This window comes from Gobio gobio (assembly GCF_949357685.1).
Source record: "Gobio gobio genome assembly, chromosome: 6".
Classification (NCBI taxonomy): domain Eukaryota; kingdom Metazoa; phylum Chordata; class Actinopteri; order Cypriniformes; family Gobionidae; genus Gobio; species Gobio gobio.
In genome coordinates, this window is record NC_137102.1 from 53,012,764 (window position 1) to 53,031,398 (window position 18,635).

The following is an 18,635-nucleotide window of genomic DNA, read 5'->3' on the forward strand; positions in this document are numbered from 1 at the left end:
GTGTCTCTCCCTTGTCCTACCCGACCTGCACCCGTTTTTGTACAATTTTAGTAATGTGTGCATTTTGCAATTTCTAAATATGAAATGTTGCTGCTATGAATAAGTTAGTGATGTGACCTTTCTTTATTATAAATAATTTAGTCACAGAAACTGCTCTCTCACGGCTGTTTGATAGGTTTATATGCACTTACTGTACTTTAATGCTATTTCAAAAAAGATGAAGCTTTAATAAATTAAATACATGATCATATGACTTTTTTGATGCTTTTTTTTCCATTTACAAAATAATATTGTGATATATCGTGGGTGATTTTCTTCCAATATATCGTCTGTCACAGAATCGCTGGTATCGTGATATATCGTTATCGTGGGCAAAATATCGTGATATTATCGTATCGTGTGTTGACCTGTGATTCCCACCCCTATTTTTAACAGTACAAAACATTAGGAAAATGAGAGATGCCATTTGTCAATTAGAGTATCAGAGTCAAGTGCGTGTCATTGATCATTGTTCGTGTGAGAAATATTTTATTAGAACATGAGTTCTGCAATTTAGTTTAAAGAGGAATTATTATGCACCTAGACATTAAAACGTTTAGAACGTAGTGCGCCACAGGAAAAGTGTTTAAAAGCAGCGCATCCACTACAAATACTTCTAATCTAATTTCATATAATTTTTGTTTTAACTTCTGGATAATGAGTTATAATGACATATAATTTGAATGCTTAACTCCATAAATGAGTGGAATATTTAATCTAAATGTGTAAATTAACACACGTTAAAAGTCAATCTGTTTCGCTCACTCCAGTAAAAGAGTGTGTACACATGAGCTGTGTCTGAAATTGTGTACTGTCAGAGTAGGTACTACATTTGAATTTACTTTGCGACCGTTAAAAAAATAGGTTCTATGTAGTATGAATGCGTGTAGTGTGAATGTAATCTGGACGTACTACATCCGCCCTATTGTCCTTGTCATGTGACCTACCATTCATAAATTCTCTGGAATGCGCACTATTAAGAAGTAGTAGGTAGGGTTGGGCATCGAGAACCGGTTCCAGCTTGGAACTGTTTAAAAAATAACGATGCCATTGGAATCGTTTAGAAATTTTGTTTTCGATTCCGATCATCGGTTCCAAACGCGCAAGTTTTCGGAAGTGCTTGCCACGCCCGTTTGTTCTGTTGCAGCCATGGAGCACGGTAAGCGGCGCTCAAAAGTGTGGCTTTATTTCACTTAAAAAAAAAAAAAAGCCTGGGTCGGCACAGTGCAACACATATGACAAACTTATTTCTTGCACGGGAGGATGCACTACAAATATGTGGTGTATAAATTAACGAGTGTAGCGTGTTTAAAATGCTGCGCAGGTCTGTCCTCCTAGGGCAACCCTGCGCTAACCAACGTTACTAAAGGGATAGTTCACCCTGAAATGAAAATAAAGCCTTCTTTTACTTACCCTGATGTTGTCCCAGTGCCCTATGTCCTATGACATTTAAAATACTGTTCCTGCACGCGCTCCTTCCTATTATGGCAGTGAATGGCGATCAGCTAAAACATTACAAAAAATAAACAAATGTATCACGCAACGATACAGGGAGACGCGCGCCATATGGAAAGTGTTCAGGGGGCACACTATAAGGTTTTGCGAGAAAGAAACCGTATTATTCAGTCAAAACACTGAGCTCGGCCGTTATTCTGAGCGCGCTCCTCTGTGTACACTATGAGCACTAGTAGGCGCTCATGCCTACTATAATAACTGTTGTCATTGCACCCAGGATAAGCACACACACACACACGCACCATTTGGAGAAATCAAGCTCAATAGAAAAAAACGCGATTCTCGTCTTTTCTATAACGTATATGATAAGAAATAATACTAATAATATAACCTCCTTAAGTGAATATTGTGTACCGGTTGTCATGACAATATTGCACGAGGCTACTGCGGCTTGGAGTGCGCACACACATGAACACGCGCATTTGAACAACAGCTGGGTGAGTAAAAGATGGCTTTATTTTCATTTCAGGGTGAACTAACATTATCCCACCTCGTCATAATCAGGTAGTGTAATAACAAAGCCCTTGACCAAATTGCGAATTGTGGTGAACAACAACGTTACTGAAATTATTTTTCCCCCTCGTAGATAAATTAGATTAGATTAGATTCAACTTTATTGTCATTACACAAGTACAAGTACAAGGCAACGAAATGCAGTTTAGGTCTAACCAGAAGTGCAATAGCAGCAAGTGCAGGATATACAACGTTTGCATAAGTGCAGGACATGGATATGTACTGAGTATATATAAATATATCTATAAATAGAGAGATGGTTATTACTATAAACAGAATTTACAGGTGAATAATATACAGATGGTTAATACTATAAACAGAATTTACAGGTGGATATGTACTATGAATATAATATAATATACATTTTACAGATAGAGGTATACAATGATATGTTAGGCTAAAATGAGGAATATGGCAGTGGATTAAGGTAGTGCAATAAATTATGGACAGAAGCTATCCGAAAAAAGTGTAAAAGTGCAGTGGAAAGTGGTTGCATATTACAGTTAGAAGTACAGTGCAAAATACAAATGTAAACAGTAGGTACTGTAAACAGTGCAAATGAGTATAATCCAGTTACGGTGTGGTAGTGCAAAATGAATAAGTAAACAGTTGTTACTGTGATAAACAGTCGGTAGTGCAAATAACAAAGTGAAGGTGGATGTGAGGTAGGAGAGTTATCAGTATAAGAGGGGAGTGGATCAACGGGGGTTAGAGTTCAGTAAGGAGACAGCTCTGGGGAAAAAACTGTTCTTTAGTCTGCTGGTCCTGGTCCGGTGGATCCTGAAACGCCTGCCGGAGGGCAGGAGAGAAAACAGTCTGTGGGCTGGGTGAGAGGAGTCCTTGAGGATGCTGCGAGCTCGATGCAGACAGCGTTTCCTCTGGATGTGCTCGATGGCAGGCAGTGGAGTCCCTGTGATGCGCTGGGCAGTTTTCACCACCCGCTGCAGTGCCTTGCGCTCCGCAACAGAGCAGCTCCCATACCATACTGCCACACAGTTGGTCAGGATGCTTTCTATTGCGCAGCGATAGAAGTTCACCAGGATAGCCGAGGAGAGCTGATTCTTCCTCAGTGTCCTCAGGAAGAAGAGGCGCTGGTGAGCCTTCTTGACCAGGCTGGAGGTGTTGGTCGTCCACGACATGTCCGCCGAGATGTGTATCCCCAGGAACTTGAAACTGGAGACACGTTCAACAGCCATTCCATTGATGTGGATGGTGTCGTGTGTGCCTCTTGACTCCTTCCTGAAGTCCACGATGAGCTCCTTCGTTTTGGTGGTGTTGAGGAGCAGGTTATTATCAGCGCACCATGTGGCCAGGTAAATGTAGCTATACGCAAATTGCCCACGCTAGTAGCAGTCCTAATATGACTGCTGTTAATGCTATTGCTAAACCGGGACTCATGTGAAACTCCATTCACCTTTGCAGCAAAGCAAGTGAAAATGCCAGCGGAGAAATCCCAAAACTAAAACTCATTATTGAATCAAAATACAATTTTCCTCTGTGAAATGAGCCTGTGACATGTTGTGAACCCACCCCTCAAAGAATCGGAATCGAGAATCGAAAAGAACCGGAATCGAAACTAAGAATCGGAATCGGAATCAGAATCGTTCAAATCAAAACGATGTCCAACCCTAGTAGTAGGTCATCCGGGGACTTTTCACCTACTGTTCTTCAAATACTATGTATTCGGGCGTATTTCTCTGTTGGCGTACTGTTTTTCGCATACTATATAGTAGAGAACTATTCGATTTCAGATGCAGCTATTGTCTTTTTATTTTTATGAATCCTTATATGTGCATGTAAAATCACACATTTCAATGCCCTTTTTTGTGTGTACGCAACAATTATACATCAGGCCCTTGAACTGTTAGCAAATTGTGTAGAGTATATGAACTATTTCTACTTCCTATCTATGATAAACAAACACAGAAGTTTTATAATTTACAGTTTATTTAATGTTTTGTGATGGTGGCTTTCAAATATAATGTTAACTTTCCATTATTAGTACCAATTTTATTCTCAGAAATCACATTATGTTAAATGTTGACAATACTGGATTTTTTTATTTGAAGGGGCAAGTTAAAGAGAATTTTAATACCTGATTTAAAGGTAATTATATATATATATATATATATATATATATATATATATTACCTTTAAATCAGGTATTAAAATATTTTAAATTTAAATATTTTAGATATAATATAATCTAGATATATCTAGATATTAGATATAATATAAATATTATATTAGATTTTATATTTAAAGATTTTATATTTAAATCTTTAAATATATTACCTTTAAATCAGAAGAACCATAGCGCATCTCACAGCAACACTCAGCCGTGTTTTAAAAGAAAAAATACCTTCTTCCTACTTATTGAAAGTTATTGTAATAAAATTGTCTGCACAAATAAGCAGGTGCAATTCACTGACCAACAAATCTTCTGGGGCCTTGTGTATAAAACTTACTGTAGATTTCATCTTAAACGTGTGTGTACACACAGTGTGTATGCAACCTGTGCCACAACATAAAAGAAAAAATATCACAAATATGCAGATTTAAATATATCAAAGCTGACTGAAGACTGATGAGAATATTACTTCAGAATAAATTATATTTACAAAAATAACAAAATCACATTTTTTTTTCCAGACAAGCAACTTACTTGGACAAGTGACCGATTTAATTAAATGAAAAGGCTTAATGTCAAGCCCTGCTGGCTTCAGTAGTACTTGGCACTAGACTGAAAAGAAAAAAGTGTTAAATACAATTTCCGCCCACAGGAATTACGTCAGTAATGTTTGACCAAATGATCCTCCACCTAGAAATGTGGCCCCACCTCAAAATTATGAACTTACAGCTCATAATTTTTACAGAGATATTCCTGTAAGCGCTTTAACAAAAACACAAGCTTCACATTTCTGCATTTAAACGCATTTGCACAATTTTCTGTGGAAAACCACAAAACCTGTCAAACTCGCATTGTAAAGAACCCATAATATTCCTTTAACTTGGTATCAGTCCTCTTCCTGAATTGCTGTTGTTTTAGTAGGTGTGACCGCTGCTGATTGTTTCAAGTCTCACTTCTTTGTCTGTGAGTGCTGTAGATGTTGACAGTGTGACGCAAAGACACACGCCTGTACTCTGACATTGTGCTTTACAGAAGGCTGACATCACCAGTAAAGCCATATCAGATGTGCTCTGCAAAACTACTGAATATCTGCAGCCCAACCCAGGTGAGAAACAGACAAAATATTCCCCATGTGCTGAATTCAAAGTCAAATACAATATACAGTGTTTAATAATTATTTTTAAAAAGTGCCCCTATTATTCTATTTTAAAGGTTCCTAATTCTGTTTGGAAGTCTCTTCTCCTACAATAGATTTACATGCATTAAAGGTCAAAAACACTAATTTTCACATATATACATTGCACATCACCTCATTTCTCAAGTCTAAAACGGTTTGTTCGAAGATTCTGTCTTTCTAAACCCCTCCCTGCTTTGTTGTGTCAAATGACACAACAGGTCTGTTGTGATTGGCTTACCGCTTATGTCGGAAAGAGACTCCAATTACCTCCTCTGAATTTCAGCTCTGGAGGCTTCCTCAGCACTTGATACACAGTGACACAAACAGTAACGATGGCGTTGGTTTTACCCAAGCGGCAACCTCCTGCAGTTTCTCTTGAAGCCCATACGGAAGTGACTTAAACTGCAATTCATCGACTGGCCACTAGGGACAGGCTTCAGAAGGGAGCAGAATCTCATTGAGCCCCATGTTAAAATGCCCAACTTTACAGCAGAAAAAAAAACGTGTTTACAGCCTGGTACAAATTGTGGTTTTGGTCTATACGGCTAATTTTGCCCTTCATGACAACTGTGAGGGGGGTGAATTTTTTTATAACTCATTTGTTTACATTATATAAAGCCCTAAAGTTCTGCATAATTAAGGGCGTGGCCATTTAGAGTGACAAGTGGATTGTCGTTTGTTTGCTGTCTGTTTGCTGTCTGTTAGTCATCGCGTCACCTCAGCTCCACCCAAAGCTTCTCAACTGCTATTCAGAACCCTATGAGTGACGTCACGGACACTACGTCCATATTTTTTTTACAGTCTATGATTTTACCGTATCAATTCCAGCGTGAGTCCCCTGTGGAGTCCACATCCAGCGGGTCAAAGTAGATGATGTGCACGCAGGAAATGAAGACCATATGCAGGGTTTTTCCTGGGTCAAAAATGGTCTTCGGTGGTGGTTGACACACACACACACATACACCCTACCCACGTGATCTGCGAGCGCAATACTGACAATACATTTTAAAAAATGCTATTAATTTTGATTATCTTATTTTGATATCTCATATTTAGACATGTGCCGGTAAACGGTAATATGATATACCGCAATACATGCACAATATTGTTATCGTGGGCACTTCAAAATACCGTGAATAATTATTTATTACGAATTATTCAGATTTTTAGAATGTATTTTAAGAATACTTTACCCATCAACTGTTTAAAATGAACAACGCGTCAAAGAGGAACGCACACTGATGTAAACAGACCGTTCATGAGACGAGCACATGGCGGAAGGCGTGAAGACGCACTGAAGTGCACATTCACTTTCAGACAGCAGAGGGCGCTGATGGACAGCAGAAATACAGCCGTTTCCCCAGTAACCACAATCATCACGCTCGTCATCACATAACCTAATACTTAAAGTCATTTTCAAACTTAATTTTTTTTTTTAAGTTTTAAATAACATGCCCTAGATATTGTTTGAATATGTTCTGACTGTTGTTCAATCACACACTTTACAATATGGCTCCATTATTTAACATTAGTTCATTCATTAACAAACTGACTGTGAAAAATACTTCTAAAGCATGTATTAATCTTAGTTAAATGTACATTTCAGCATTTAATAACACATTATTAAAATCAAAAGTTGTAACTGTATTATTTAATGGACCTGAGCTTACACTAACAGTTGCTTTTTTAAACTAACATTATCAAAGAAGAATAACTTCTGTAAAAATGTAGCTATTCGCTCTTTGTTAATGTTAATGCATTAACTGGCGAGACATTATTGTAAAGTGTTACCTATTGTTCTTTATAATTCTTTAGCACTTTAATCTGTTTCAAATATTTGTTTACTTTATACATTTTTGTGTATTGCTTTATTGTATTTAAATGTTTGGTTCTTTTGTTATAAGAAAGTTTTTAAACCTGTTATAGTATGACAACACTTTTTTTGCAACTTTTTTTAAAAATATCGTGATAATACCGTATACCGTGATAAAAGCTTCAGCAATTAATCGCAACATGAAAATTTGATACCGGCACATGCCTACTCATATTATGTATGATCTCTTACATCGATGTTTGTTTCTTTTGTTCCTAATTTTTTACACTATTTACAGATCATGTTTGGGGTATATAATCATATCAATATTAAAAAGTAGCATAAAAAATGAACAAATAGCCTAATTTTCTGCCATATACAATTTAATAAAATGATCAGCTAGCTAACAACAACTTTGTTCTGGTTTCACCTCACTCCAGTCTAAATAATTTTAGGCTATTTATTTTACTACACATTGTCAACAGAAATAAGCTGAAATACTGTGGATAATTAAAAATTATTCTTGCTATCCAGTATCCACTCTTGCTAAATGGGGTAAGCACACTTGTGTTCTCATTTCAGAGGTGTTCTGAGTAAATGATTTAACTGATTCGTTAGTTCAGTGTTGGATAGATCAGTTATTTTAACCAGTCGTTAAAATTATTTGGTTCAAATTAGTCATTAGGTCGCGAATCGGACATTAGCAGACCCGTTCTGTGCGAATCCCGTCTGTTAGAACATCGCGAAAGATGTCAACAGACAGAAAACACTTCATAACTTTATAGGATTTGTTTCCCGTTTATTGAAAGTATGGTTTATGTCAGCTGGTCAGAGAAGAGTCGATGTTTTTTGAGCGCAATTCACACCCAGCGGTAATTCTAGAAAAAAATTGTCCGAATGTGCCACGTGCAACATGGATTCGGTCTTCCGACCTTTTGATTTGGATTAATATGTGAAATATGAGAGAGCTAACACTAGCTAATTGGCTAGTGATTATTTTGAAGACCCAGAGAGTGCGCGCGGGGGAGGAGCTCTCTGATCGTTCTCTCTGTCACTCAGTTATATCCGCCCTGTCACAAGCGAAGGAGTCATCTATCCTACATCACTCACAAATCACAATAACTCATCAAATTAGGCTTTGGCGGGACAAAAATTAGTTTTGGCGGCCGCCCAAAAAAATTAAATGCGGGAAAAACCCTGCATATTGTGGAATTATGCAAATGTGTTGCATTTTTACGTATATATGTAACAGGAAGTGAGACTGGAATTTCGACTCGTTTTGAATAGATTCTTTCTTTTAGGAGACAATAACTTTATTTATCATACACTTCGCAGGCCTTTAACATTCACAAACAGCTATATTACACACTGCATGAAGGTAATATTCAAAAAAAGCATAATAGGAGCACTTTAAATTTACATTTACTTGAGAAGCAAAATGACATAAGATATATAAAGTCTTAAGGACTTAAGTGACTTAAACTTGTTTTCCCTTTGAATCAAGTATATTTTTCTTACCCCACTGGCAGGGGGTAAACTGCATGCAATTGCTATCTAATATCAAATCAGAGTTTATTGATTTAAAGAGCACCTATCATGGAATTTTGAAATTTATCTTTCATGTAGTGTGTAACATAGATCTAAGTGAACAAAAACATCCTGCAAAGTTAGAAATATTACAGTGCACCGTATATATAGTTATTTTCTTTCAAAAGTAAGAGTCGACTCTGAGTCATTTTTAAGAATCGTTAGAAGACCGAAGCTTTTTCCCTGACTAGATGACGTCAACTTGTCAAGTTATTTGAATACGATACGCCCACTTATTGCGCTCCAAGATGCCAGTGAAAACTAGAAAAAATCATGGCGACGAGACGCTGTGTTCTGAAGTGCGACTCAAAAGCAAACTTTTTTCATCTGCCCAAGGATGAGCATTTGAAGACTAAGTGGCTTGAAGACAAACCATACATCGTCGCGATTGTGTGTTTATTAGTCTTCAAATGTCTCTATTTGCATGTTTCGCGATCTCAGGAAGCTTTTATTATTGACTTCTATTATGGCACATGGTATCTTCTTCGTCTGTCTGTACCATATATGGACTACATGTGCACAGAGCGCCCTCCGGCTGCCAGTATGAATTGAAAACAACACATAAGAGACTATATCTGCGCATTTTGAGGAAGTATTGAATACAAAATTCTCCTCTGTTTAGAAATTTAACACAGACGTATGAGAATCTATCAATATTTCTCCTCATCTGCACACTTTTGAACTAAAAGCCCTGAGGGATGTTGATTTGTCGCGAGTCTTCCTGAGGAGAATAGAGGAGTTTTTTTATAAATGAGATCAGCTGAGGCTCATATTACAATCAAACGGTACCGACGCGGTTTTCATATTCATAACTCCTGACACATATTAACAAATTACTGTCACTATAAGACTTTGATGGGCGTTCTGTTTCCGAAAATATCTGCACAGACTATACCAATCACAACTGACTGGGTCATCGGACCAATCACCGCAGATTAGCGTCACGTAAAGGCGGGGTTTTGAAAAGTGAATCACTAAAGGAATCATTTAAGAATAAAAATAAATGCATATTATAAGAAAACTAAAGTCTTTTTTGTCATTGGATGCATGCAAAACTGTTGTTGGGGACTTCTAAAATAATATTTGGAACATTTTAAATGCCATAATAGGTGCTCTTTAATCAAGGTACATTTACTTGAAACAAAATGACACAAGATATTAAATAAGTCTGTATTCTGGAGAGAGAAAAAAAATCTGGGAAAAAAAGCTGTTTATACATAAAACGAGAAAAAGATATCTGCCAGTGGGGTAAGAAAAATATATTTAATTCACAAGGAAAACAAGTTTATTTTTTAACTCGCTTAATCTTTAGATATTTTTTACTGGAAAACGAGACGAAAATATTGAATATGTTTTTTTTTTTTTTCAATATATATTTATTTGTATTCATCTGCCTGCTTCTCTCTCTGTCTTGTACTTTAGCATCGAGAGCGAGGCTGACCATGGTGAACACCGTGTCTAAGATGCGTGGGCAGGTGAAGAGCCCAGGTTATCCACAGGCAGAGGGCCTTCTGGGAGAGTGCATGCTCAAATACGGCCGAGACTTGGGAGAGGACACCAACTTTGGTAAGAGGAATGTTCTTTCTCATAAGCATTTACAAAAAACTGTACTGCATATTATTTGCAACAAGTATGAAATATTATTCTTACAGCAGACAAAACAAAAATCACACAGCGAAACATGAAACCGAAATCTATTCAGATTCTCAGCATCTCGTTATTAGAGACCTGTTGAGCATCTGGGTTTAAGCCTATTGTATTTCTCTTTGTTTATACAGCTGTTCTAGGATCTTTCTATTTATTTTTTTACATCATATTTTTGTGCATGTACTCTACCCGATCCATAGGTGGTGCTTTAGTGGATATGGGAGAGGCCATGAAGAGACTGGCTGAAGTGAAAGACTGTCTAGACATTGACGTCAAACAGAACTTCATCGACCCTTTCCAAACCATAATCGACAAGGACCTGAAAGACATACAGGTGGGAAACTGTGATCAATTGCGGTCCAAAATTAAATCAGAGTTTAATGATTAAATATATATTTATGGACATTGGCTAAATGTTTGAGCAGTTGTGTCAGATTGTAATTAAGCTTTTTATTAAAGCTGCAGTCCATAATAAATACATTTTTGAGCAAGTACTCAACAAGCCAGTATTCAAAACTATCTCCTTACCTTAGCCCCATTTACAACGGTAAGCTTGTAATAATGTGTTAATTATTAGAGTGGTGTGGTGGATTTCCGCGGGAAATTCAATCATGTCTTTCCGTCATTACGCCACGTCTGTGTACATAAAGAAAGAGTCTGGCTAGTAGTAGTAACGCACGTGAGGAGCATGTTCTTCAGCGGATCATTTATAGCCTTTTCTCACAGCAGCTGGAGTTATTAAACTTATCATTTTGATGGCGGAATGTAATCCAGAAAGATCCAAATGGCATCATCAGTGACAACTGGAGATTCACCCGTTGTCAAAAGCAAAAGATTAGACTGAACAGAAATTGAAATCTACAGGTAACGCTAATACACACTATATACACAGTCATGAAATGTTAACATTCACAATTTGTGAACAAAAGTATAACAAAAATAATAATTAATAAATGTTACTTATTTGTTCAGGTGACATTTTCCGGTGAAAATTCTTATTTAGGTTATACTCCGACGTAGAATCTGTGATTCTGAAGTACAGTATCCACACCGGTGCGGTGAATGCATGACAGCCGCACATACTTCTCAAAACATTAGATTCATCTGCGCTGAGGAGCTGCGCCGACACAACTCGCGTACAGATCTCTGCAAATAACTGCAATTGCAGTTTTCAAACAGAGATGCAAAACTTACGGACTGCTAGCCTGACAAGCCAGACCCACATCAAGATGTTGGGTCTGGGAACACACCATTGGCAGGGCTCAATCCGAGGGGCGGGATAAACGGTTGTCTTTCAAATTCCCCCTGCACGTAATAGGATAGCGCTACAACCAACCAGAGCAACGAAGAAGGTGAAGCGGAGCTAGTTGATAGATTAAACTTTCGCCGTATCCGGTCGGCAAAACTACGAACACATCTTCCTTTCTTAAGAATGACTTCAGTGCCGTTCTTTTGAAGACTCCAAGTCTTCCAGAGCCGCGGCCAAAGCCGATTCGAAAGACCGCTGTTCGCCAGCTTCTTTGTTTACAAGTAACACGCGGAACCGCGGCAACTCTGCGGTCATTGTTAAGCCCGCCCACCGACTCTATACACAATGTGATTGGCCTGACCAGAGTTTGTTTATTCCAGCTCGCAAGCCAACGGAGAGTTGCTAAACGACCCTGGCTGCAAATTATATTTGCTGCCGCTAGGGTGCGTCTAGATTTCTAGGCTAACGGACTGCAGCTTTAAAAATGCATATTATTATGAAAACTGACAATTTTATAAGAAGATCATAATAATAATAAGAAGAAGAAGAAGAATCATTTAATATATTATTAATTCATATGTATTTATTTATTTATTTTCAGAAATCTTTTGTAGAATGTTGTGATAAGACATTGATATGTTTTTAAGGGCACTTTTTTCTACATTGCAAAAGTCTTCCTTTCTTTCTTTTTTCATGGCCAGAGAATCTGGCACGCCCATGCAAACGCTCGAGACTCATTGCTTGTGAATGAGTGAACGCTGGCAGTTTCTCAGTGTTTGGATGTACAAATGAAAACAGAAATGTTTTTTCAGTTCCTTCTGATCTGTGATCAGTGATTTCTGATGTGTAGCTAATTATTTATTATTCGTGCACACTCAGCGGCTTCTCTCTCTCCCGAGTGAGTCAGTGTTTTTGTACGTCCTCGTCGCGTCTATCTGTTCTAAAATGTGCACACAGTCGTTTCTGCTCAACATCAGCAGACACATCTTTAGAGATAAACCTCACACACGCCGAAGCTCGGGCTGCACTGGCCGGTCGGCCTTCAACATCCCCGACCCCCAGTACTGCATCTGGCCCACAGCGGAGGAGCCTTACGCGGCGCGAGATTAAGCAGAAGGGGGGTAAGCATGAGCGTATCCGGCTAGGCTAGCCAGCTTTCCCCACAATAAACTGGATTGCATTCGATTACTGCTGTTGTGTCTTTGTTTGCGCTGTGTACTCAATGCGCGTGCGACACTGACGCTTTTCATATGATAGGAAAATATCTAAAAATAATGCTATTATCAACACTTACTCGTAACTCGTTCATCTCGACAGCTGTAATGGTACTTTGCATGTGTTACAAAGTTGGTAGAATAATGATGAAGACGGACTCGGTGTGACTGGGACTCGTGTTTATTCAGAACTCTCAGATACAAACAAAATAAACTCGCGCAGACAGACAGTGCTCTCATAACTCAGTAGTTACTATAAATAACTTTGTTAGCAATCGCTCCGTCTCCGTGATGTCCGGTTCGCGAACAAATCATTCTTTTGAATCGGTTCTTTTTAGTGAACCGAATCAGTTCACCAAATCGGACTGAATCGTTCTAAACGGTTCGCGTCTCCAGTCAGCGCTGATCCATAATTTACTAAAGTTACTAACTTTCTGACATGAGTGACAGTCCCTCCGACTAAAAATAGACTAATAACCTGAAGTATATGCGGTAACTACAACAGTTCACTGAACTGAGACTGAAAGAACTGATGTGAAGTGAACTCAGGTCCATCCCTCTCTCTGGCAGCAGCTCGTGCCTCGTAGACCTCGTCAAACCATGCCCCCTCCGCTCATTTCAAATGCAAAGATGTCAGCCAATCACAACAGTGGGCGTTTTTACTGAAGTCTCACAGCAGACACGCCCCTTGAAACAGGGCATTCAGCCACAGGGCAAACAGCAGTATAGAAAAAATGCCTTTTATTTCTAAATTATGACATTTTATGATGTAAAAATCATACTAACAATATAAGTACACCTCAGGAAACATTATAAAATAATAGAAAAATGCCATGCCATGGGACCTTTAATAATACAAATAATTTTACCTCAGCATCACCTGAAGAAACTGGAGGGCCGTCGACTGGATTATGACTACAAGAAGAAGCGCCAGGGGAAGATTGCGGATGAGGAGCTCAGGATGGCGGTGGAGAAGTTCGAAGAGTCCAAAGATGTAGCCGAAACCAGCATGCAGGACCTTCTGGATACTGACGTAAGTTCACTTCAGCCTATTGGAGTCTCTGAACTCTTCATTTTAAGGTGCTGAATGTATTGCCAACTGCAATTTGAATTGTTGTCTTTCCATTTTGGAGAACCCAACAAACTCGTATCATTTGGAAATGGATTCATCTATGATTTTAAAATAGCTTTAAAAAAAAAAAAAAAAAAAAAAATTTAATTTCACCATTCAAGTCACCTTTATTTAAATAGGGCTTTGTACAATGTAGATAGTTTCAAAACCGCTTTAACAGTGATAACGGGGGGGGGGGGGGGGGGATGCTTGCCTGAGAAAACACTACTAAAAATCAAATGATCCCCTATTGGAAAGTCTTTATAGTCCAGGACCATGCAGACTCATATAATTGTAATGTTGCTATAGTGATCCACATCAATGAGTGCTGGATATTTTCCAGACAGTCTGCTGAGCCAACACATTTATCAGTCTGTTTTATCGACACTGGACTGCAGCCCAGAGAAAACTTCGGGATATTTCTGATTCTTTGCCACATTGATCTTATGCACAGGCCTGTAATTAAACAAAGTTATTGATGTCAGCTAACGAAAAGTTTCTCAGTGTGCCATGTGAGTACCATACAAATACCATGGCACATGAATATACAGTGGTAGTCATGCAGGAAAAGAATGTGATATTTTGATATTTTCTTCAAGGCTGGTCATAACTTTAAAGGGACACGTCACTTTAAAAAAAAAAAAATAGGCTTTCCCAACTCCCCTATAGTTAAACAGTTGAGCTTTACCGTTTTCGAATCCATTCAGCCGATCTCTGGGTCTGGCGGTTGCGCTTTTTGCATAGCTTAGCATTAGGGGTGTAACGATTCGTTTTAACAACGATTCGATTCGTATCACGATTTGAGGTTGTCGATACGATTCAAGGACGATTTTGGTTCATTTAGAACGAAACGATCCGAAACGATTCAGTGACTTGAAATCGATTCAGTAACTTTTTAGCCAAAAATTGTGTGACTGAAATAAATATCTGGATACTGGTCAGTGCAGGTGAAGTTTCCTAGATTCCTGTTGTTTCTTGTAAGGGAATCAGGTATCCATATCCATATATTATGGATATAAACAAACAAGTAAACAACAATTAATGGCAAATGCATTCAAATTTTATTTGAATAAAGTGCAACCAACAGTTTAGGTTGAATTAACAGGAAGTTAACCTTTTCTGCTCTCATTTTCAATATTCAATACATTTTCAATAAAAGCACAGTAAGTGCAACCAACATTTCAACAGTAGGTTAACCTGCTACTTCTGCTTTTGTTATCCAACATAATAATATTACAATATTAATATCAAAAATAAAGTGCAACTAACTTCTCTTCAGGTTTAATTAATAGTAGGTGTATCTGTTACTTTTGCTGTTGTTTTTCAACATTAAAATAATACAAATACAATATTAATATCAAAAACAAAGTGCAACCAACATTTCTTCAGTTTGAATAAACTGGCTGAACCTGCTACTACTCTCAGTTTAATAAACAAACAATATTTAACAAAAGATAAAATGTAACCAACTACTCTTCAATGACTCTACATATTTCTTTTTCAAAAATATCAACATGATCTGACCGCAGAACACTTCTCTGTGCGTTCACTATGTCGCCAGCAGTACTAAAAACTCGCTCTGCAGGCACACTGGTGTCAGGAATGTACAGGTAACATTTAGCAAGGGTTGAAAGTACAGGTAACACGTTACTAACTTAGCTCTTTCTCCTGGTGGCTTGATAATTTCTCGCTGGTTGGCTTCTCCTCTGTCATCCGCCATGCTATGTTTTGTTTTCTTAGCGCTGCTGCTGGTGCGTGCGTTGCGATGATGTCACAGATAGGCAGACTGAATCGAGTAACGTTTAACGCCTTTATCATTAAAAGTGCTAAGAAAAAACATCCATTTAAAGTCTGACGTGCTTAAATCCAATGCGTTATTTCCTATGATCGATACAATCGATTGATTACCTTTTAAAACGATGTTAGATCGATATATGTCATCCGGAAGGCCAACTTGCCGAGCACAGATCGATGTAGTTAGATCGTAGGAAAATAAATCGATACATCGATGTAGTAGATGAATCGTTACACCCCTACTTAGCATAGATCATTGAATCTGATTAGACCGTTAGCATCTCGCCCAAAAATGACCAAAGAGTTTCGATATTTTTCCTATCTAGATCTTGACACTTCTGTAGTTACATTAGCCCTCATTTATCAAAAGTGCGTACACCAAATTTCCAGCGTACACCTGGCGTACACCCAAAACCACGGTGACTTTGAGATTTATCAATATGGACGTTGGCGTACGGCACGCTCAAATCCTACGCCAGCTCAGGAGGTGGTGTACGCACGTTTTGAGTTAGTGCGAAAATGCAGAAAAACAATTCCTAACACCACAAAACGCACTGACAAAGATATGCTATATTATGACCCACTGTAAAAAACAACAAAACAACAACAACAACAAATATAGCCCTATTCGCACGGGATAAGTAGGCTATTATCTGGGGACCTCGTGTGATTTAGAAATTACTCCCCCACATCTGAATTTTGCTTGGCGCATTAGCACGGGATAAGCTGTGATTTTACTCAAATTCACTGACTTATCTCTATGATGTTGCTTGAAAATGTTTTTTCATTATATAGCTGTATGAAATTATAAACAGTCGTATCGATATCATTTTGATTGTTTTATAGTAATACAAATAATTTCGTTCAGTTAGAGGACAGACGCAATTAAAAACGTAAATAAGCAATATAATAACAATATACGGCGGAAGATTCAGTTTCAAAGCTAAATGTAAAAGTGCCCATTAAAGCGAGTTGTCGTTGTACTGTTCTGTTTTTGTGTTTTTCATTAAGAATAATATTAAACACACCATTCAAGCAATTTAGGCTACTCCCAAATTGTGCTCATTCTAAAGTGAAAGTAGTAGCCTATAATCCGCGCGGCCACACGGGAATTCATAACGGTGCACATATGCAGCCTAGCGCCATTCTTCGTGAAAGATAAAGATAGAAATGCTCACAGGACACAAAAACCTTGCAAAAATGATATACGATCCGCCTAATCCCGGCCAAATAGATGCCGATTCGCACGGGACTAATATCACCTCGGTGTTCGGCGAAATATGGTAGGTATTTGCGGGGGAATTTTTCCTTTACATATTACAGACATGGCCGATTCGCACGGGATTAAGATCACAGACCTTCTCTGCAATTTTTACAAATCACCAGAGCTCCCCACATATACTAATCCCGTGCGAATAAGTAATTATAAACTTCAGTGTTTATTTTTGTGCAACATGGACTTCAATGTTTAATTTGTGTGACTGTACCAAAGCATTTAATTTGTAGGCTATGTATTCCTCCAGTTGCGAGTCTGTGCGCTTTACCTGACGGTTCAAGGTTAGGCCCGGCAGCTGCGCACGGACTGGGACTGAAATAATTCAGACTGACAAAATAATACAAATGACATTCTTCTTCTTTTAAATAATAATAAAATAAATAATAATAATAATAATAATAATAATGACATTCTTCTTCTAAATAGCAATAAGCGTCATTAATAATACAAATCATAATAATAATAATAAGAATCTTACAAATTGTCATGCAATTATATTAATGTGAATGAATGGTACTCCACATCACATCATCATCACTATTGTACACCCCAATACATGTGATGTGATACGAAATTAAATGCATATTATTTCAAAACACCTGCTGTAAAATAATGAATTGTGATAGGTAATTTCTCATCCAAACAGCTATTTAAACTGGATTTCCACCGTACACCTTTTTGTGGGCGCCTTTAATCCCACTCTTTAAACTCCCAAATAAAACAATTTAGTTTTTTTTCCACTTCCCTGGTGATGGTCTCGATCTCCACGTCAGAGAAGTTTCGCTTCTTTGCCGTCTTCCTGTGTCCATGGCGTAAAATGAGGGCGTGGGGGAGGCAGAGACTTGAATATATAGGGGCGTGTTATTCTAATGACGATCGTTTTCAGCCGCGGCATTTATCAAGGGCAGGTTTTGCGTACGCCTGGATTTCAGAGGTGCGCACAGCTTCATAAATCAGGCGGTGAGAGGAGTGTAAGCATAATCTTACACCAACATATACGCCCGTTTCTACGCAAGATTGATAAATGAGGGCCATTGTGTACTAAGATCAACAGAAAATAAAAAGTTGCAATTTTCTAGCCCGATATGGTTAGGAACTATACTCTCATTCCTGCGTAATAATCAAGGAACTTTGCCATGGGTGCAGCAGGCACAATTATATTACGCACAGCGCCTAAAAATAGTCCCCGGCACGCTCCCTGTGCAAGCCAAGTATAGCAGGTTGTCATGTTGGTTATGTTGTGGTAAAAGTGGTGTGTTCCTTTTAAGTCAGTAACATAAAAGGGTAGATTGGTTTAGCTTGAATCAGAAAAGTAAGTTGGTTTAGACAGTCTTAACTTGTTGATCTGTTTATGCAACTTGCCCAGATGTATGACATTTAAACTGACATTTCAACCATATCATTATCGTTTTATGATTTTTTTTTTCTTATATCACATTACTTGTAGTTTTAATTTAGTGATGCAATGTTTGTTTAAACATTAATTTTAATTAAGTGAAGCACACTGTGAAACGCCATGGGAATTTAGAGTGTCCCGTTTATTTTTTCATAAACAAGTGAACAAAATTT

The 18,635-nt window shown here is 38.0% G+C and overlaps 1 protein-coding gene across 2 annotated transcripts in view; it reads left to right on the forward strand.

The window, feature by feature from the left end:
• sh3gl1a (SH3-domain GRB2-like 1a) overlaps positions 1-18,635 on the forward strand; it is a 48,983-nt gene that overhangs the window by 14,870 nt on the left and 15,478 nt on the right. For both annotated transcript variants that reach the window (XM_079820588.1, XM_079820589.1), the window contains exons 3-6: positions 5,231-5,303; positions 10,198-10,341; positions 10,623-10,756; positions 13,760-13,918. In XM_079820588.1, coding sequence (XP_079676714.1) covers positions 5,231-5,303; positions 10,198-10,341; positions 10,623-10,756; positions 13,760-13,918 — 510 coding nt within the window. The remainder of the gene's footprint in view (positions 1-5,230; positions 5,304-10,197; positions 10,342-10,622; positions 10,757-13,759; positions 13,919-18,635) is intronic.